The sequence below is a fragment of the Gopherus flavomarginatus genome, chromosome 6 (assembly GCF_025201925.1).
Source record: "Gopherus flavomarginatus isolate rGopFla2 chromosome 6, rGopFla2.mat.asm, whole genome shotgun sequence".
Lineage (NCBI taxonomy): Eukaryota > Metazoa > Chordata > Testudines > Testudinidae > Gopherus > Gopherus flavomarginatus.
In genome coordinates, this window is record NC_066622.1 from 99,079,512 (window position 1) to 99,101,742 (window position 22,231).

A 22,231-nucleotide genomic window follows, 5' to 3' on the forward strand; every position below is an offset into this window, starting at 1 on the left:
TTTTCGGGGTGCCACATCCTGCCCCTCCTCCAGAGCAGGGCCTGCCACAGCGATTAAAGGAGAGAGACGCGGAGCTCGCACCGCACCAGCTGGGGGTGGAGGGACGGAGGGGAGCTACGCTCTACGCAGCCAGCAGCGGTGACCGCGCCACCGGCCGGGGAAAGAAAGCGGCCCGCGCATTGCGGAGAAAGCCACGTGTGAGCTTGACAGCCCCTTCGAGCGAGGCCGAGAACAGCGCGCATGCCCACAACTCGCCGGACGGTGGACCAGGAGCCGAAGTAGGAGGGCCACAGCGCCTTGCGCCTGCGCAATGCTGTCTCTGACGGCGGCTGGGCAGGGCGCAAGAGGGGGTGAGGCCTGGCGCCTGCGCAGTCCTGTGGCCGGCAGCGCGAGCGTCCCTGGTGAAGGGCTGGTGTGGTGTGTGTCAGCGTCTCGTTCGCTGCCTGCGGCACCATGGCCAGCTACAGCGTGGAGGAGCGCGCCGCCCCCAACAGCCTGGAGTACCGGCTCTTCTTCAGTGAGTGCGCGGCGGCCTCCCGCTCCGCGCGGGGATCCCGCCCGGGGTCGCGAGGCGGCATAGCGCCCGGCGTGGGGGCAGCCTCCAGCCCTTGGCCGCCCCCGGGGACCGTATCCGTGCGGAGCTGCCTTGGCACCCCCGCCCCAAGCCTGCCCGGCTGCCGGGCGGGTTAAAGTCTGGGCGCGGCACAGGTGGGCCGGCCGAGGTGCCTGCTCTTGCTGCTGCTGTAAACTAATCCCGTAATCGGCTGTTCTCTGCCTCCTGCTCCACCCAGACCTGTCCCCGGGGGAGCGACCTTTAGCCCGGCCGGGCTGCTTAGGGTGGTAACCTGGGGCGCTGGCGTAGGCGGCCCCCCCGCTCCCAGGGCTCAGCCTGGCACTGGCCGGGTGCAGGGGCTGGTGGGAATGGGGTCACCCATCGTGCAGGGCAGCAGTGAAAGCGCTGCTACGTGTCTCGAGCAGCAGTCCTGCCAGTCAGCCCGCCTGGGGCACATATTCTACTCGTATGACTTTTTTCTTTTATCATAGAAGGGGTGAACGTGAAAATGGGGGGGGAGGGAGGTATCGTCCACTTTTAAATGGATGGGAGAACAGAAAGATCATGGGGGAAACTGTAGCTGCTTGTAGGACTGTCCCTGAGACTGATAACAGGTCATCTTAATTAATTAGGCTCTTAGAGCTGGTATGGCATCTTCTCTGTATGTATATATACACTCTTCTTATATGTTCCATTCTATGCATCCGATGAAGTGGGCTGTAGCCCACGAAAGCTTATGCTCAATTAAATGTGTTAGTCTGTAAGGTGCCACAAGTACTCTTGTTCTTTTTACGGATACAGAGACTAACACGGCTGCTACTCTGAAACCTGTCCCTGAGACTGTTCATCATGCACCTATCAGCTCTTAAAAATCCTTTTTTGAAGCCCACAGGACCTAGTTGTTCCCTCTGTGAAGTGGCCACTTCCTCTTATTCTTGACAAGACATGTCAAACTGACACCTCTGCTAATGCAATGCAGTTTCCTCTGCCTGCATCCCCCTAAATCTTCTCCCTGACTACAGAGAGAGAAGTCATTCTCAATTGTACCCACTCTTAACTTGTGATAACTCTCAAATAAGAGCTTGTGCTGGAGGTGAAGGAGTGAACAAAATTGGCTATCTGAGTATTGCATCATCTATTTGGTTTCCTAAGTAGCTGGCTTTCCATGGCTAGGAGTAAAAGGATATGATACTGAACTGGCCACAAATAACAGACCTGCCCTGTTGCACTTTACCAGAATAAAATGCTTGAGTTAGTACAATGTTCCCAACTCAGTTGTCTGAAGGGACATAGTAGCTAAGAATCCTAGCTGGCTTCTCTAATTTAGCCATTTAAGTGACCAATCTGTTAATGGCTCTCTTAACTGAGATTATGAAACATTTTGTATCCAACACAATCTTTCTAGAAAAGTGATAATCTAGTACTGTATTGTTTAGTAGGAAGAGTTAATATCTAATATTGACCTGCTAGAATTTGAAATTTATTCCTCAGAGGAAAAGCAAATACTCTGTCCATTACACTACAAAAATCTCTGGGTGATATGAATTGACAATACACAGATATGAATAACAGAACCCTTCCATACTTTCCAGCTCATGCGATAGGAGCATGAGAGAAAATGGGGTGGGGAGTTCAAATGAGTATCGCTCAGTCAAATAGCTGTCTGTTTCACATCGTCTGCACGGGAATGATCAGATTTCAAAAGTTTTGCTTTATTGAGAGGGAACCAAACAACAACCTGGCGACTCTCTTAATCTTGAGGGCAACTAGCAAAATAACTCATTTATGCTGGAATAAGTAGGTCTGTAGAAAATACCAGAAAACCTACAAACTGAAATTCTTTTTAATTCTCAGATCCCTCAAAGTTCTGTTCTACGCAGCTGTAACGGCAGCACTCTTGCTGTGGTGGCTTTAAATACCAGCTGCAATTCTAAATATGAACTGTACCAGCATGTGAAAGAGAGCAGAATGTCTACACAGCGTACAGTGAACTTTCCAGTCCTGGTCTACACTGCTTCTTTATTTTTGTAGTTTTGCAGACCATTTTGTTTCAATGTATTGTACATCAAAGATAATAGCCACTTTCACTGAGCACTCTGGTTGAGCTTTAAATTAGTTACTAGCAGTCCTGGGCAGGATAGCTTGTGAAGATCCTGCAAGGGTGCTGGGCTTGCTGAGCATAGGATTCTGGCTTCATTCCCATTCCCACTCTCACTCTGACCAGTTATCTGCTACCTGGGGCAGGAAACAGCTTCAGACTCATTCCTGCTAAGCGGTTGTGAGGTGAGGATGCTTCCCCTCCTACCCCCCCCTTCCCCGGGTGCAACAGTGCTAAAAGGGGGTGGAAATATATGATAATTGGAACTCATGAATGAGGTTAGCCAACCTTAACTAGCTGGTAGCCTTCAACAATTAGACCTAAAATATGCTGTGGAAAGGCCCTTTGCATGTGCCATGTATATTGAAACCACTTTTGACTTACTAGGTGACCTGTAGTACTCAGGGTGGGGGCCGGGGGGGAGTATAGGTCTTGCTTATTAAAAAGGCTTCTGAATGTAGTGATTAGGGGAGCTTTTAGGTTACAGCTCCAAGACAAATTACATCTGCAAGCTAAATAAACCTCGTGGTGGTCTTAAAGTCAATCTAGACCACTTCCTATAAGATCTGGATGTTGTTTGCTGCCCTTCTTCCAGCCAGTGTTTGACAATTATCAGTATTTATATAATCTTGTGACAGATACAGTCACCTCCATAGGTGTCATTTGAGGTTGCCCCATGCCATTTCCCCCATCAGTTCTCTAATGTGCCATGTTCTATTTCCATTATTCCAGGTGTCTTTGTCTAACTACTTGAGGGTATTATACACCTGTGATATCAACTCCTCCTTAGAGTTTTAAATAGAATGTTTTTATCTGTTGGTTCCTTTAAACTTCGCTGAGATTAGGGAGCTAGACACAGCAGCACAATTATGCCTTACTTGGAGAAGGTATGTCTTGTTACTTACTTCATGTATTCACAACCCTCTATTTAAAAAAAAAAATCATTTGCACAAATAATATTTTAAAGTTTAAGGTGAGCTCTGCAAACAAGTGATGGTTGTTTTTTAATAAATCTTGTGCTGTATTTCTGGAGGAAAGATGGGGAGTTTCATAACATCTGTTGCAATAATGAACTGTAACTAAGGCTATGTTTACACTACAGCGGTAAGTCGACCTATGCTACGCAACTCCAGCTATGTGAAGGGGTCGACTGGAGAGCGATCTGCTGTTGATTTGGTGGGTCTTCAGTAGACCCACTAAATTGACTGCCAGTGGATCAATCTCAGAGTGTAGACCTGCCCATAGTAACACTACATCTCTGACACTAGCTTCACTATTACTATTTCAGGACACAGTCAACATCTTCTAAGCTAGGTATTTGAATAAAGCCAACTTTATAGCTGTAGTAGTTTTTATTAAATTGTTTTCATTAGTTCTAATTCATCTTTATTTACTATCTTAATGTTGTTCTTTCAGAAAATGATAAAGGACAATACATTTCACCATTCCATGATATTCCAATATATCCAGTTGCTGGCAAGGTAATGTACGTGGCTATATTAAGCAGGTTCTTAGCTGCCCACTATGAGAACTTACCTGTTAAATCTATCCCCTCCAGATAGTATTGGTTTCTCCTGTCAGTGCATCTGTGTAGTAAATAACTATGCAACATAAACTATGACAGTAGTTGGCCACTGGCCAAACAGTGCAACTGCAATCTTTCTAACTGAGCAAACTGGGTTAGGTGGAATCTTACATCATGCTCTTTCTTTCTCTGGTGATAAGGGAAATTCAGTACGAACTTGGTCATAAAACGAATGGTAAGGTCTTCTGTACCTTGGAACTAGTAAATAATTTCTGGTTCCAAGCCACTGAGGCAATTTTATTAACTTGGACATATGAAATAATGTTACTAGTCTTATTAACTGGAAATGGTTGGCTTCATGGATGGGAGCTACAAAAAATGTAAACTTTTCTAAGAACGCTAATGCAGAAGAATCTGAAAAGTGATGGCTTAGGCCCTAGTACTGTGAACAGCTCCCCATGAGCAGAATCCTTATGTAAAGCTCCACTGAAATTGTTGTATGTCTTCATTGTATCATTCTGAAGCCCTTCTTATTTCTGGGGCTAAATTCTGAACTGTATCAGGTCTGCTTTGTGTCACTTTCCCAATGAAGATGTGTCATAATTCTAGTTTAATCAGCTACTGAAGTAACCTCCCAGTGTATGGTGAGATCATCAGGTTGTACAGAACTATTGCAGTAGCTCCTATAAAACAATCCTGCTCTGAGAGGAGTGTGGCTGAGGAATCCCTGCATTCTCTGTGATTCATGGGTGCCATAACAAGTCCTTAGGGTTGTTGACAGCTCCTGCAACTTAAAATGGTGGCTCCAACTTACTCTCAAGGTCTGGCCCAACTGCACCTTTTCTGCACACCCCACCTTAACTTCTTTGAATGGCAGCTCAGGATCTTGGGAATGATTTGCTGTGTGGAAGGAATTTTTCATTGTATTTCCACGCCCTTCCCCTCCCTCCGAAATAAGGGCTTTTATCGTATCTCTTCTGGTAATTTTTTCCAAACATTGTGCTACTTCAGAATTGGCAAAGCTTGTGCTGTGGTGATGGGAGTAGTGTAAGACTCTCTTCCATTACATCTGGAGAACTGCTTCCTTCTTTAAAGTCTCTCAAGCCCCTTGAGCTGCTGTGGTACTTCCACTGACGTCCATGGGAGTGCCACTGACGTCCATGGGAGTGCTGAATGTGGGTCAAACGCTGTAGCAGAGTTGAAGGTATTTCTGGACTCTGCATTTCAAAATGATTTCTGACAAATTGTGAAATGGCATCAAGTTATGCAATGTCAATACCTGATCAAGATGTTGGCTCCAAATACAAATCTGCGTCACAGGGATGTCTCTTTCCCACTCCCTCTTTTTTTAAACTCATTCCTCCTCCCCCCTCAGGAACTATTTCTAATCTCCTATTATGCAGAATAATTTGGGGAACTCAGTCTTACAAAGAGGACCTAGAGATGGGAATAGGGTTGTCTGTGCTGCCTTAATAACTACTTTTTGTAGAGAGCTGGCTGGTCGTATGCTATTTTCATTTCCATTTGCTATTAGTATTAACATTTATAGTTTTAAAAAATAGATGAATTATCTGTTAAGATGTTGCACACGCTAAAATAAAAAGCTCAGTCTATGCACCAGTCTTTGGCACCTTCTGCATTCCTCCTTCCTCAGTCTAGGAAAGGCAGTTCTCCTGCTATTTCAGTGGACCACAGCATATGCACATCAAAACCTCAAGTTTAATAAAGGGAAGCTGGAAAACTGCCACCCTGTGTGTGAATACAGCGAGTGAAAGCTACCCAGCCTCTCCTTGGACTGTTGTGTTCTGCCCATGGCTTTCTCTCCATGAAAATTTCTTCTGATGTATGGTTTGAGGAAGTAGTGTGCATTTGCGGGGAGAGGGTTAGTATAATCACATTCTGAAGGTGGTAAGAGAAGAGGCAAGAGCCCAGAAGATCAGGCAGGTGCACAGTCCACTAGCTAGCTCTTGCTTTTTACAGTAAACCCTCCTGTTAAAAATCTTTTCTGACTTACCAGAATTATTCCACTAAAGTAGATACAGACAAACATTTTGGAGGTGTTCATGTATTGGCCAGGGTGTTATTGATATAAAGGAAAGATGGGTTGAAACAAAAACTTCTAAGTTTCCAGTAGAGTGTGCAAGACCTCATATGAGCAGAACCAAGGTACTTTCAAGACCAACTCCTATGTGGTGTGTAAGTTTATGTATAACTTGTGGATGGAGCTAAGGGTAGCATTTAGCTGGGTGGTAGGGAGGAGACACTTTCAAGTTAAGGCCACTCACAAAGAACCATATTCCAAATGTGGTGGAGAGCAGAGTCGTCTTGCCCATTAACTTGTGAAAAAGCAACTTCCAAAAGCACATTTCGAGAATGTAACTTAAACTAATAAAATACAACAAAAGTTATACTCTCATTCTCCCCAATCTTTCTTGAACTGAGTAAAAACAAAAATTGGAGCATGGGAGTGGGTATCTATGGAGCAGCTTCAGGATTTGGAGTATTACCCGCTAACTGCCAATCTCAGATTGGTAAGCAAGCAGCACACTACATCAGTGTCTGTGGGGTGTGCGTACAAAAAGTCACTGGAGAGAAACAAGTGTGATTAATGTACACAACTACACAATGCGGTGTTGACTGTGTTACTTTTCTTTGTATTGCAGGGCTATCTCAGGGAACTTTCCTGGTTACTCTGCTGGTTCAGTAGCTGTTTTGTTAGGGAGTCCATCTTAGGGCAAAAGGTTACATTAATCTGTCTGGACACTGTCTCTAGCTCTTAATCCTGGTATTTTTAAGATCTTGAGAGGATTGTAAAGTATTTTTGAGTCCAAGATTTAAGATGTGCTAAACCTATCTGTACATGGGCTCTTGCCCTCCTAGTATTCAAACATGAATTCACACTATCTTAAATTATTTATCATGCCTTCTAAACCATGTCAAACTCACCCACTTAATTTCCCAAATATGAACTAACTTATACATATACACAAGTTTCCAGAAGTTGCCTTATCTTGAATTTAGCTAATACCTTTCAACCTCCTCACGTGCTCCATTCAAAAGTTATTTCCATACGCTTAAGCACTGATTGAACAATCACACCTTACCTACTCTGTTCTGATCCACTGCATTTTCCACACTAATGGATCTTTCTCTCTCCCTCTTTGATAGAGCAATGCACAAACACTAATGGAGCTCTGAACCCACAGAGAAGAGCTCCTAACATTGAAAGAGTAGGTGCAGTAAACTGAAACTGGAGAACATGGATGACTGATGGTTTGCAGTCCATGTTAGTGGTATGCAGGTGCAAGGGATTTAGCATCTCTGATATAACTGTTCTGAAACACTGATGCTGCTTAACCTGAGGATTAGATAAACCAACGGTTGATATGGAGCCAGGAGCTGCAGGTGCTCAGCACTTTGAGAAAAAACAGGCCAATCTTATTTGCGTAGGAGGCCTTTATATTTAAAAAAAAAAAAGTACGAAAAAGCTCTGACCTCTGGAGGAAGAAATGACTCTAGTGTGGGACTTTCAGAAAAAGTATTGTGTTGGTCTAACTCTCTCTTCGTGGTGGAAGTTTCTTGCCAAATCCCACCCATAGCCTCAGCACTACAAGAGACAGTTCTATACAGTAGAACCTCAGAGTTACAAACTGACTGGTCAACCACATAGCTCGTTTGGAACCAGAAGCATGTAATCACGCAGCAAGAGACACCCTCCCCCCATCCCCCCAAAAAGCAAATACAGTATAGTACTGTTAAACTTTTAAAAAAAAAAAAAAAAGATTTGACAAGGTAAGGAAACTGTTTCTGTGCTTATTTCATTTAAATTAAGATGGTTAAAGCAGAATTTTTTTCTGCATAATAGAAAGTTTCAAAGCTATATTAAATCAATTTTTGAAAGAACAAGCCTAATGTTTTGTTCAGAGTTATGAACAACCCATTCCTGAGGTGTTCATAACTCTGAGGTTCTTCTGTATTCCTGACACTCCTTGCACGTACTCCATTAAATGTGCCTGCGCCTATAGATAGGCTGTCTTTACAGTGGGAGGGACAATAGAACATCTCAGAGACCTCTGGGTTTTTTTTTTTTGGTTTTTTTTTAAGTCAGAGTGGAGTTTGTATTATACAGAATGCTTATCAGAAGCATTTTTGCTTAGAACTGCCTCAATTATATTCATCCTGCAAATGAAAAATGAAACCTTTTTAGTGTCATGGATCTGCTTATGTCGTCTTTGGTCTCCATTTTGTTTCTCACTAGAAATGCACGTGAGATACTTCTTGCTATGTGTTTAATAAAAAAACAATTTAAAATTGGTAATTCAGGACCTACTAGTGTTATGGGTTATGTTGCTGAAAAGATGCATGTTACACCAACAGTGTAAAAATACCCACTGTCAAAATATAAAGTAGCCTTTAATGCTTGGCTTGCATGGAGGAGTAACTTTAGTGTGAATGTTGAACACTTTACTGTTGACACTTAAAATCTTGCTGCTCAGTCAGTTATCAAGATATAACAAAATTTTCTCACTTGTTGGACCCGGTAAAATGTGTTAGACCTTTAAATAACTTGCTGCTTTTGATTAGTTTGTGCTCCCTTTAGAATATGGGGATGTACTTCTCATTTCAGAGAGATTTTGCTGATCTGCTTCTTGCTCATTTCAGAATGTGTTCAACATGGTTGTGGAAGTACCTCGATGGACAAATGCAAAGATGGAGGTAAGTGGAAGATAAAATCCATAATTGAAGGTCTTGCTGCTTCTAGTTCTTAAATCTCTGGTACTGCTGAATTCTGTGTGGCTTTTTTTGAAAGGAAAAAAGTAGTCTAATGTAGTATAACACTTTCCTCTGAAACAAGCAGAAGAAAGCCAAGTTAACAGAACTAAATGTAAAACTTTGGTAACTAGCTTTATTGTGTACTAATACTGAAGTAAGCAAAATACCATTAAACTTAAAGCTCTGATCAGTGTTGTCGTCTCAGTTTAGGTATAACAGTTGCAAAGCATACTTGGTATTTAAAAAAAAAAAATTGCAGAGTATGGGCAGTTTTATGAAAACGTAAATAAAAGTTCTACTGTAGTTAACTGCTAAATGAACTAGTAACATTGTAATAGTTGGCCAGGATCGCTCCTGTGTGAGGTGCAGCCTTCTTCAGTCCAAGACCCATGTGCTGGTGGAGCTTTAAGACTCTTGCTTGAAGCCCCAGATGCCTAGTGGAAGAGACTTTCTCCAGGAAAGGGATTAGTTTGGTCCATACTTCTTGGGCACTGGAATGGCTGCAGGCTATCTAAACATAATTTGAGAAGGATGGGTTTGGGTATTAGGAGGGATCGTATATTTTGGAGGGCTTCCACATTCCAGCTTATCTGAATACCTCCCTTGGGAGTAGCCTTCCCTTTATGGCTGGCCCCTGACTAGTTGGATCACTGAGGGAGAGCCCATATCCTAATAGCTACAATCTGTAATGTACCTTAATCTCCATGTAAGGGGCTCATTCCAAATAGGACTGGTTTTGGATACCATTTTAGGCAACTCCTCCAGAGGCAAAAATTTACCCATGATGTCAGTAGTATTTATTTTTACTGGCAAACCCAGGCCAAGACTTTCTATGAAAAAGAGAAAAAAAGCCTCTAGGCATATTTTGGCATTTGCCTATGTGGCCAGACTTTCAAAGGTACTGAATCCAATAGCTTTTGTTGACTTTGAAGGGAGTTTATGGGTTCTCAGCACCCCTACATAAGCAGCCAGGTTTTCAGATTAGATTCAAATTTCTAATTTTGAACATCTGGGATCAGGGTAACTAAATGGTCGTTGGTTTAGTTAGGTAAAAAAACATGCAGGTATCTGCATTTGTCTGTTTCAGATTGCAACAAAGGATCCTCTAAACCCAATTAAACAAGACGTGAAGAAAGGAAAGCTGCGTTATGTTGCTAATGTATTTCCCCACAAGGGCTATATCTGGAATTACGGTGCTATCCCACAGGTATTGCATTGTACATATGTCTTGTCTTTTTCTTGTGGTGGAAACTAGATATTAGCCACACAAACATAATCCTGAATATATTTATATATTTTTTAAAAATGTGAATGCTACCATGCTAACAAAACAAGATCTGCTTAATCTATTCAGACTGAAACTGAAATAGCAAATGCTAATGAGGGGAAATATGTAGTCAGTAGTGACAGTGACAGAAATCTCAAGAGGAAGGTAGGTAAGCAAATCATGTTGTAAACAAGCTAACAAAAATATAAACTTGCAATAAAATACCAGTGTAGAATAAAACTGGCTTTATACCAATAATAACATGTCAGCTGTTAAGCTACAAGGACCCCTACCACCTATCAATTCAGTTGAACAGCAGTCTTCAGAAATTTGTAGTAGGTTGATACTCTTCACTGAAGAAAGTTGCTATGTAAGAACAATGAATGTTGTAGGTATTTGGTAAGTACTCTCTGAGAGGAGTGTTTCTGTGCCCATGTGTAAGTCTCAGATTCCTGCTGCTTCATCTGATGGTCTGACTTGGATTTCAGTTCCCAGACAAATTCTTAAACGCAGCCTGTCGGGAGACCCTACACTCAATTGTGTCCAGACAATGAAAAATCACGAAGAGAGTCATTAATGTGTACATAACTTGAAAGTGCTTTAGGATCCTGTGGTAATTATACTAAAATCACCTTAGACCAAGAAGGGGAGGGATAGTTCAGTGATTTGAGCATTGGCCTGCTAAACCCAGGGTTGTGAGTTCAATCCTTGAGGGGGGGGCCACTTAGGGATCTGGGGCAAAAATTGGTCCTGCTAGTGAAGGCAGGGGGCTGGACTTGATGACCTTTCAAGGTCTCTTCCAGTTCTAGGAGATTGGTGTATCTCCAATTATTATTATTAATATTTGCATTCTACTGGGCTTCACGTTTGTAATTTGAACAGTCCTGGCCTTTTCTAGAAATAGACTTTCTATTTCATATAAATAAACTAGGTTTTTAGTTAATGTTGTAGCTAACAAAACACATTGTATGGCAACCTGTACAGAATGGATCTCTTCCATACCCTTCTCTGAACTTTGTCCACATACTGCCCTGAAATTCAAACACAGCTTTCCACCATCAAAGATGTAGGTGGACAGATTTGGCTGCCTGTCTGCAAGCATAAAGATGTAAACAATGCCATTACAAGTTCCTTATTTTAAAACGACTATCTTAATATTGATCTTATTTGTCTTTTAATTATCCTGCTAACCACCTGTATCCTCCCGCTGACCTAGGAGGAAGTCAGGTCAGTTCTGATAACGAGAAGTAGTTGGAGGGAAAAAACAGTCAGAGGAAGTGAGCATGCAGCTTATCCTGATCTAGAAATCCCAGATCCATGGACAAAATAAACAAGCTAACTTAAAATTGATAAAGTGTAAACAAATGTAAAAAGTGAAAACTTCCTAACCAGCAATCAAAACTGACTTTCTTACCACTGAAACCCAAAGGAGAAATATTCCATTTCAATTAAGCTTCTTCACTAGAAAACTGCTGCCCGCATGGAAAAACTCAGCCATCCATTCATGTAAATTTTGAATCTCTGGGGTTCTCTAATTTAAAAATCTCTTTCTCATACATAGACATGGGAGCATCCAGGACATAAAGATGAAAATACTGGCCATTGTGGAGATAATGATCCAATTGATGTGTGTGAAATTGGAAGCAAGGTAATGTGCTATCTTACAAAGGATGTTTATTTCTGAGAACTGTAATCTGTTAGTTCAACTAACTCCAGAGACTATTTAACAACTTCTTCTAGGTCTTTTATTAAGAACTTGGCTTCTCTTAATGCTGCCATGGAGACTTCTGGTGCTGAAATGTAATGAATCTTAATTCCCCAAATTCATGTAATTCAGGCAAAGGTTCAAGTTAATGGCCACCCCATGGTGTGATTTACATTAGTTTGCAGCCATTCAGTCTTTTGTATTGATCCTCTTACTGAACTTGTTTTGAATATTAACTTTTTACTGAATTGTAATTTGTCAGTTGCACATCCCGTAGCACATTGGTAGAGATAATTAATACATTTTATTGAATTAGGTGTGCTCAAGAGGAGAAGTAATTAAAGTGAAAGTTCTGGGCACACTGGCACTGATTGATGAGGGGGAGACAGACTGGAAAGTAATAGCAATCAATATTGAAGACCCTGAAGCAGCCAACTATAACAGTAAGTAGCACAGGAGGAAGTCATTGTTTTGGCTTTTTACTTACCCAACTGGGGGTTTTGAACAGAATGTTCCTTCATACTGGAAAAATCTGCATTTAAAATCCATGGAGCTAGATTTTAGCCAGCTTCTGCATAGGGCCTTGGCAAAACAAGGTGAACACAGATCTCTTTTTCACTCCCATCCTTTCTGTGCCAAGGGATCTACATATTTCTAGAGGTGGTGCTGGCCTAGGGAGCAGAAGGGTGCACTGGTTCAGCACAGTCCTTTAGCACCTCTGCTGGTAGAGGTCGCTTGGAAGCTTCCAGTGGGAGCTGGTTACCCTTGTGCAGCCAAAACCCTGAGGAAAGGGGAGAGTGGAAACTCCGCTGAGGGTGAATTGCATACACAGCACTCATAAGATTTTGCTGGCACAATCTGCACCTCCGAGTAACAGCTGGCTTGATCGGGTCCATACAGCTAAGTGAGCATGTGGTGTCTGACAAAACACATCTTAAGTTCTCCACTCAAGTTTCTCCTGAGTAAAGGGCAAAATTTCTTTTGCCCCTTCTCCCCTGAAAATCAGAAAAGATTCCAGTAAAATAACTTGGGCTAATCTGACCTACTAAAGGTTATCAAACTATCTTTGGAAAAATAACTCTTCTGTGGTTTTGACAGTTGGATATACTGTGATCAACCAGCCTCAAATCTGACTTCTTGCCCTCTCAAATGAACGTTTCTTGGCTTTTTGGCATAAACTTGGGCAGGGAGGTAAATCTTGTTCTTCTCAGATATCTAAAATCCACCCTCTATCTTAAATTGACATAGTAGCATAGCCAAACTTGTCCCTAACAAATGACTTCTCATGAGAGCTATGCATACACTGTATAGGAGATGTATCAGGTGTTGAACTGTAGTCAACAATCATACTGCTTATCTTCCTCAGTAGTGCTAGACTCAAAGGTGGTCTGGACAAAAGAATATTATACGGATTGCATAGACTAGTTTAAGACAGCACCTATTTGCATGATAAAGAAGATTTTTTCCCCTCTCCTCCTGTTAGATATTGATGATGTCAGAAAGATGAAACCTGGATACCTAGAAGCTACAGTGGACTGGTTTAGAAGGTACAAGGTACCTGATGGGAAGCCAGAAAACCAGTTTGCATTTAATGGAGAATTTAAAGACAAGGTAATGTAACCACCTCTTCATTACTGTAAATCTGTAAAATCAATCTGATTGTCCAGAAAGCATGTTATAGTTGAGGAACAATAGTCTGTACATTAAGAGTCAGGCACGTATTGTGTACTTAAATGCTAGTGTGACTGCAAAACTGAAGTTTCACTTGAAAACCTAAACCACTTGACTAAGCTTTTTTTTATCTACTGTAATAGAAATCACTGATTTATTCCTCTTCTAGCTTTCTCCAACCCCATCTTCATTTTGCTTGCTTGCAGAAACACTAAGGGTTACATCCTCAGGTGCAATGCAGCTGTTGAACACCCTCAAGTGTTGGAAACCACACATAAAATAGGTATATCCCTCTACAGGAGGATCACTCCAGAACACTGGACCTTCTGGCATAGAACCAGCACAGTAACTCCCATGCCTATTGGCATTTGGAGCTTAGCCAGAACAAAGGGGTCATGACTGGGGCTTCCCTCTATCTCATCGATCTTTTCCTTTTCCTCCTTCCACCCCGTAGTCTTGGCCTGTTAGAGCCCCCTAGCGGGTGACAGAAACACACAGGTAGCCCATGAAGACTGGGTGGTGAGCTTTTGTACACACCTTTCTCCTTCAGATATGTGTTGTCCTAATTTGCTATAACCAGGAGCTGACTTACCTCTTCTAAGTTACTGTATGGTTGTACATATATTCCAAAATTCTCAGATTTCCTCTGAGTGTAAGAGTTTTTTGTTTTGATAGCATCCCTCTTTCCAATTATTTCTAACTAGCAAAACAAGAATTTTAAAAAATAATCTTTTAACCATATTCACTACGCAGTTTACTTGTCTTTGACTATAACCGTTACATTACTAGTTTCACTTTTTGGTTAATATGCTAGAAAAGGATTCTTGTGTATCAGGCTACACGAGTCTAAAAAGTGTTTTGAATTTAAATGTTTGTGTTTAAAAAAAAAAATGTTAAAATAATTTTTGGCTAAAAATTATTTGGAAATGTCCCCTTACTTTAAATATTCAGGAAATGTTTCCAAAAACTGGCCACTGTCACGGCTCCTCTACAAAGCTATAGTTCTTTTTTCCTGTCCCACCCATCCATCCATTTAGATACAAAGTACTGCAACATCTAAGAGTTTGCTTAAACTAGGGGAGGAGGATAGAGGTTAGGTGAGATTAAGCCAACACATGTTAGCAAACATCAACCTTTCACTAACGTAGACTCTGTTAGTGAGGGGGGAAATGGTCTTATGGTAAAGGTACTGGACTGAGATTTAGGAGATTAGAGTCCAATTCTTCTGTGTGCCATAAACTTACTATGTCTCGTTCAGCATCTTGATTCTATCTTAAAATAGAAATTTTATAATCCCCCATTTTGTCTGTTAAGGTGTTTGGGTCAAGCACTGTGTCTTACTAGGAATCTGTACAGTACCAAGCACAAAGGGCCCTAATCTTACTTAGCAGCTCAAGCTGCTACTATAATACTAATAGTGACAGAGGGCAAAATAATAGTAGAGATATTTAGTCTGTTTATAGCAAGAACATTTGCTCTTTTAAAATACCTACTGTAAACATTAGGTTCTGTTGGTTCCTATCTAATTGACATAATGGGGGATCATTAGAGTATTTGCCATAGTGGGGGATCATTAGTGTGTTTGCCAGTAATATGGTTGGTTTGTTTGTTTGTTTTTTTAATTTTAGGACTTTGCAATTAACATCATCAAAAGCACTCATGAACACTGGACAGCTCTAGTATTTAAAGAAACAGATGGAGGAGAAATCAATTGGTAGGTTACAACTTTTGTGTTACACTGCTTTTTTGTTAAAAATTCTAAGCAAATGGGAGTAAATAGAAGTTTTTGTTAGGGGTTTAAAAAGGGCTCCAGAGGTGATCCCCGGCAATTACAGGCCTGTAAGCCTGACTTCAGTACTGGGCAGACTGGTTGAAACTATAATCAGGAACAATATTGTCAGACATAGATGAACATAATTTGTGGAGGAAGAGTCAACAAGGTTTTACTAAAGGGAAATCATGCCTCGCCAATCTACTAGAATTCTTGGAGGGGGTCAACAAGCATGTGGACCAAGGGGATCCAGTGGATCTAGTGTACTTAGATTTTCAGAAAGCCCTTGGACAAGGTCCCTCACCAAAGCCTCTTGTGCAAAGTAAGCTGCCACAGGATAAGAGGAAAGGTGCTCTCATGGACTGGTAACTGGTTAAAAGATAGGAAACAAAGGGTAGGTATAAATAGTCAGTTTTCAGAATGGAGAGAGGTAAATAGGTGTTCCTCCAGGGGTCTGTTCTGGGACTAGTCCTATTCAACATATTCATAAATGATCTCAAAAAAGGGGTAAACAGTGAGGTGGCAAAATTTGCAGATGATACAAAATTACTAAAGATAATTAAGATCCAGGCAGACTGCGAAGAGCTACAAAAGGATCTCTCAAAACTGGGTGACTTGGCAACAAAATGGCAGATGAAAGTTAATGTTGATAAATACAAAGTAAGGCACACTGGAAAGTATAATCCAATAAACTATATATATATATATATATATATTAATATAATATAATATAATATAATGCTGGGGTCTAAATTAGCTGTTACCGCTCAAGAAAAATATCTTGGAGTCATAGTGGATAGTTCTTTGAAAACATCCACTCAATGTGCAGTGGCAGTCAAAAAAGCGAACAGAATGCTGGGAATAACTAAGAAAGGGATAGGTAATTGGGCAGAAAATATCATATTGCCTCTATATAAATCCATCATATGCCCACATCTTGAATACTGTGTGCAGATGTGATCTCCCCATCTCAAAAAAGATTCACTGGAATTGGAAAAGGTTCAGAAAAGAGCAACAAAAATTATTAGGGGTATGGAACGGCTTCTGTATGAGGAGAGATTAATAAGACTGAGACTTTTCAGTTTGGAAAAGAGACGGCTAAGGGGAGATATGATTAAGGTTTATAAAATCATGACTGGTGTAGAGAAAGTAGATGAAGTATTGTATACTACTACTCATAACACATGAACTAGAGGTCACCAAATGAAATTAATAGGCAGCAGGTTTAAAACAAATAAAACGAAGTATTTCTTCACACAATGCACAGTCAACCTGTGGAACTCCTTGCCAGAGGATGTTGTGAAGGCCAAGACCATAACAGGGCTCAAAAAAGAGCTAGATAAATTGATGGAGAATAGGTCCATCACTGGCTATTAGCCAAGATGGGCAGGAATGGTGTCCCTCGCCTCTGTTTGCCAGAAGCTGGGAATGAGCAAAGGGGGACGGATCACTTGATGATTACCTGTTCTGTTCATTACCTCTGGGCACCTGGCGCTGGCCACTGTCGGAAGACCGGATACTGGGCTAGATGGAACTTCGGTCTGATCCAGTAGGGTCGTTCTTATGTTACTCTAGTGTTAGCAACTTATTCTGTAGCTTGTTCAAAAACTCAGCCTTCAGCCTGTATTTTTCAAAACGAGCAACCTTAACACCATTAATGCTGTTGTCTAATACTTTTGGGGAAGGAACTTGGCTCTCACGATTTATCTTTCTCTTTTAGTGCAAATACAACTGTGTCAGACAGCTCCTTTTGTATTAGTCAAGAATGTGCTAAAGCTACTGTGGAAGCAGTAAGTACAAATAGATTTGGGTATCTTTATTTTTTAATAACACCTGGTGTCCATGATTATAAAGAAAAGACAAAAGGAGTTTAGGTGGTGCACTAAAAAACAACACTTTTCCTGTAGGAGCAGCTTGTTGTTCTGGCTAAAATGACTCTGGATGGCCAAACTAACCATGAACTTTTTAGGAAGCAGAGGTGCATGGGTATACAGTAACTCAACCAGCTTTTTCAGGGTTTCTACTTGCCTGACTCACCTGGGGATGGAATCTTTCTTGAAACACTGTTCTACCTGGAGCAAAGTACTTCCTTTTGTTTCATTAACTCATGTAAATGACTTGAAGTTAAAATGTTTAAAGAACTTTTTGAAAATTAATACCTAGGACATAACATAAGCTTCAGGTTTTAAAGTATAGGCTACCCTTTGCCATCAGAATGCATGATATTTGCAATGGAACGACTCCCAAAGGACTCCGTGGAAAAAAATCGATCCACGTGTTGTGTTTTTTAATCAGATTAGCCTGAGGCCCTTTATTGATTACAAGTGCACAGTGGGTGACAGCTATTGGAGCTGTCCCCCCGAGTCCGGGAACACACACGCTTTTTAGAGCGTAAAACCACAGACAAATTACACAAACGTCTGTATTAATTACCTTATTTGGAATACATTGCAAAATTAATATAGGTCAAAAGCAAAAAGAACAATCTCACTTCTTGTTATTCACAGTCTGGTTAGTTTTGCAGTTTGACTTTTCTAACAATGCTATTGCAGTTATATAGTTCCTAAGCTTGGGCTATTACAAATTGTTCTGTTTGGGGATTTTTTCCATTCTGACTCCTTCTGCCCCTTGTGCACAGAAAAAAGCAGGATCTTAGTTCAAGGGCTGTAAGCAAGCTTGATCAAACTCAGGGCCTTGGCTAAAGTTTAAGGCCTGCTAAATTTTCCCTCACAATTCCTTTCTGATTCCTTGAGAATATTTCCTGTCAAATGCATTGTGTGATATCTAATGTGTACTGCATTAATCAAACTTCTAAATGGGGTGAGGAATTCAAGCACTTCAAAATATTTGGCTACATCTGTAAGTCTGGAGTACCACAATACTTGGCAATTTCTAATAGATGCAAAAAAGTGTGAATGGATAGGTAATGAAAATCCTTTTGGTGTTAAAATAATTCTGATCAGAAGCAGAGGCCAGTTATAAATAGATGAAGAAATAAACCTGTTTAACTTACTCTGGTTTCTAAAAGTGTCATGTTATAGCTGTGCCGAAATTACCTGGTAAAATTCTGCAGATAGAACACTTCATTAGGTTGTGGAATGGAATTGTCACCAGCCACAATATTTTTCTGTCTTATCACTAGGAAAGCAAATACTCGTTGGGAAATATTAAACCTTGAATCCAAAACTAATTCTAAATGTCCTTTGCTCTTACTGGATTGCAAAAAGTATTAGGACATAAAATAGCTATGGCTGCATAAAGACAATAGCCTGTTATCTCCTTGCCTTTGTAGAGGTAGAGACGCCTAGTGCAGAATGCCACCAAAAAATAGCTGGCTTGATTACTTCCATATTATCTAGAAGCTGTGCTGACTTACAGAATACTGACAATATATAGCTGTGTTCTTCATCACCCATAGTTCTCCAGTATTGGCTGCTATGAATCTCTCCATATTTATATAGTCTGGATGTTAAATCTAGTTTAGTAAAGAGATGGCTTTGTGAACACCTAGAAGCACAGTAGTCTCCAGATCTTAATAGATTCCATAATCATAAGCCATTAATGCACTTCTTATTTATCAGGTACCACCCTGTGGAACTGCCAAGAAAATACCACCTGAAGGTAAGCCTTAAAACCTACATCTCATTCCAAAGTGACTTTAAGAAGCGTTAAGAGATATTCTATAGGAAAATATTTGCAGTCAATTTTTAAGTATGATAACATTTTTAAAAAGCATTGGAAATAAACTAAAAGCTTTATTTAGAACTCTAGATTTTGTAAGTAACACTGTTTAAAAATGTCTGAATAACTTTTCCACTGTGTTAACTCCTAATTTTGTGCTTGTGAAGATGCTGCAGCCTCAGGCATTCTAACTGCTGTTTGAATAGCTTTAGCAAGAAGAGAGGAAGGAATACTGGGATTAGCAGGTTTCTTGAGTTTTAGGAAAAGCACACCAGAGGATTGAAAGCATAGTGAATGCAGCAGAACGCACACCCCTCTACTTTATGCCAAAAAAAAGTGAAAGGGGAAAATTACACAGTAGTTGTGTAACATATTATCCATTAATAGTGCAATGTATGAGTGAGCTGAAAAAAGAAGCTTGATTTCACACACTCCAGGAGCCAGAAGTAACAAAAACCAAACAAGTTGCCAGTAGAGTAATACTCCCTCTTGTCAGTTTCTAAAGCATTTGTTACTGTGTGACTGGTTTATTAAAGATACAAGCATATCCCATGCCTCTGACTAAGTGGGTATTCATCCACACAAGCTTATGCTCCAATATGTCTGTTAGTCTATAAGGTGCCACAGGACTCCTTGTTGCTTTAAGCATATTCAATGAGGCAAAAGCATTTTTAAACTTGTAATTGTATATTCCTAGTAACATTAAATGGGTTCACTGATTGATGATACTAGTACTGAAGCAGCTGTCACAACTATAAGCATTCTTAGGTCATCCATCATTTTTTTTTCTAGATATGACGCTATAACATGTCTCTAATCTTAGAATCTTGAGGTTGCTAGCACCAATGCAGTCCTAGAGTAAGTCAGTTACTAAAACCTTTTCACAGATTGTCTTACTTCAGGAGTTGTGGGATCATAACTATGTAATAAAGAGAAATGCCTGAAATGAGCTGCCACCTTGAAGCTCCATTACCCCATAAAGGGATCAGTCTCCACAAAAAACTTTTTTTGGGTAATGCTCCCAACTCCATGACTCAGGATTCATTGAAATCCAAGAGCCCTTTTTGCACCATTGTCTAATCAGTGGGTAATCAAAATGGCTGCCTTGTTGCCAGGAAAGTCTAGGGTCATAATTAAGTTCTAAAGTAACAAGTATAAAGTTTGCTTAAGAAGGGGGAACACAGATTAAACTTTCTTGTTAACTAACGACTTGGCTACACTTGCAGATGTAGAGCTCTGGGAGTTAAAACCAGCCATCAGAGACAGCAGCAGGGAAAATGCTGCCGTGTGTTTACACGGCCACATGAGCAGCTCTTGCAGTGCCACAGAGAGCAGTGCATTGTGGTAGCTATCCCAGCATGCAACTGGCTGCAGCGTGCTTTTCAAATGGGTGTGTGTGTGGAGTGTGAAGTGTATTGTGTGTATGTGGGGGAAGAGTGTGTCAGCATGCTGTCTTGTAAGTTCAGATGGCAGCAGGCCCCCCTTCCTCTGATGCACAAAAGCAGCGGCAGCAGCATTCCACAGTAATGGTTTGCTTTTGTGTCCCGGAGCAGATAAGCATGCCGGCTGTCAGAAACAGAGCTTTGAAAGGGGATACTTGCATACCCGCAGCCAAGTTCAAAACAATGACTAGAGTGGCCACTTGACTTCAGGAGATTATGGGATGTTTCCGGAGGCCAGTCACAGCGCAGTAATGCAACATGTCGTCCACACTGACACCCGGGGCGTTTCACCCAGGGTTCAGCAAGCTTTATGCTGCTTGTGGAGGTGGATTACCAGGCGTGCTCCAGCCGCAGAGTCCAGGCGCTCTAAGTGTGGACATCTCAGGAGTTAGGGTGCCCGGGGCTGATTTAATGCACTTTAACTTGCAAATGTAGCCAAGCCCTTAGTCTGGAGAGAGTGCTAGTGTGATAAATGAAGAGGGAGTAGCTCCCTTTGATGGACAGCCAGCCAGCTAGCTGTGAAATTCCTCGTGGTAGCTGTTCTTTACTTGCTTTACCTGTAAAGGGTTAAAAAGTCCCCCAGGTAAAGGAAAAAAAAGTGGGCACCTGACCCAAAGAGCCAAATGGGAAGGCTAGAACTTTTTAAAATTGGGAAAGAAACTCTCCCTTTGTCTGTCGGTCTCTCTAGGCTGAGGAGACAGGGCAGCAGGAATGCTGTGTAAAGTTTGAACCAGCACAACATTAAAGTATCAGAGGGTAGCCGTGTTAGTCTGGATCTGTAAAAGCAGCAAAGAATCCTGTGGCACCTTATAGACTAACAGACGTTTTGGAGCATGAGCTTTCGTGGATGAATACCCACTTCCTCATGCATCTGAGGAAGTGGGTATTCATCCACGAAAGCTCATGCTCCAAAACGTCTGTTAGTCTATAAGGTGCCACAGGATTCTTTGCTGCTTTTACACAACATTAAAGTACAGGGACTGCAAACATCAGGGTGGCTTAGCTAATTTTAAGGCTGTATTGTTACTGTTCTCATTGCTTCTCTACTTAGCAATACTGATAAAATGCCAAAAAGAGTCTTGTTCCCATTCTATTTAATAGCAAATCTTCCACTGACTGCAGTGGGAGCAGAAGCAGTTCCCAAATCACATTTGACAGTCTGGGGTTGAAGAAATTAGTAAAGTTTGAAAGAATTGGTTGATAAGTAACTCATAATAGCCCCAGGCAGATAACACCGGGTCCACAAACTTTTCTGCAGAAATATTAATGGTCTGTGGGGTCCTGGAGAACTTGAACTAAATGTACAATGATAACCGAGTTTGAACCTCCTTTTTTTCTTTTTTTCCCCTCCTTTTCTGACTACAGTGGACAAGTGGTTCTATTACCAGAAAAACTAAGACCTAAAAGTTGAAATGCCTACATTTTTCCTACCCGGAAGCCCTAAGTGTGTGGGGGGAAACGAGAAATACTAGCTTACAGTTCCAGAGGAAAAAAGATCTTATCATAGGTAACTTATAACAGAATTGCATATCTACCAGTGATGTCATGTTCAAGATGTACCAAAGACATGTGGAGATCAAAAGCATTCATTTTGTAAAAGAGCAGCTTCACGTGTCTTAATATGTATCTTTGTACATCACAACAGTAGTTGTTCAACTCAATTGTGTACAGAATACTTGATAGGTGTTCACTGTATGTTAGTAAGAAATAAAAATTATTTTGCTGAAATTCATTCTGTGGATTCC

General features: G+C 41.1%; 2 protein-coding genes across 10 annotated transcripts in view; one reads left to right on the forward strand and one right to left on the reverse strand.

The window, feature by feature from the left end:
• LOC127054058 (uncharacterized) overlaps nucleotides 1-22,231 on the reverse strand; it is a 39,659-nt gene that overhangs the window by 14,120 nt on the left and 3,308 nt on the right. For 2 of the 9 annotated variants that reach the window (XM_050959723.1, XM_050959722.1), the window contains one exon: nucleotides 9,063-9,456. The exons of 1 other annotated variant lie outside the window; for it this stretch is intronic. In XM_050959723.1, the coding sequence (XP_050815680.1) occupies nucleotides 9,254-9,456 (203 nt within the window). In that variant the 3' untranslated portion in view covers nucleotides 9,063-9,253. 6 more of the 9 variants (XM_050959728.1, XM_050959724.1, XM_050959729.1 and 3 more) reach the window with 4 other exon arrangements.
• PPA1 (inorganic pyrophosphatase 1) lies at nucleotides 330-22,214 on the forward strand. Its single transcript, XM_050959683.1, has 11 exons — nucleotides 330-517; nucleotides 4,068-4,132; nucleotides 8,839-8,892; nucleotides 10,037-10,156; nucleotides 11,778-11,864; nucleotides 12,238-12,364; nucleotides 13,405-13,532; nucleotides 15,221-15,306; nucleotides 17,084-17,153; nucleotides 18,945-18,984; nucleotides 21,852-22,214. The coding sequence occupies exons 1-11, from the start codon at nucleotides 454-456 to the stop codon at nucleotides 21,881-21,883; spliced, it is 873 nt and encodes a 290-aa protein (XP_050815640.1). The 5' UTR covers nucleotides 330-453; the 3' UTR covers nucleotides 21,884-22,214.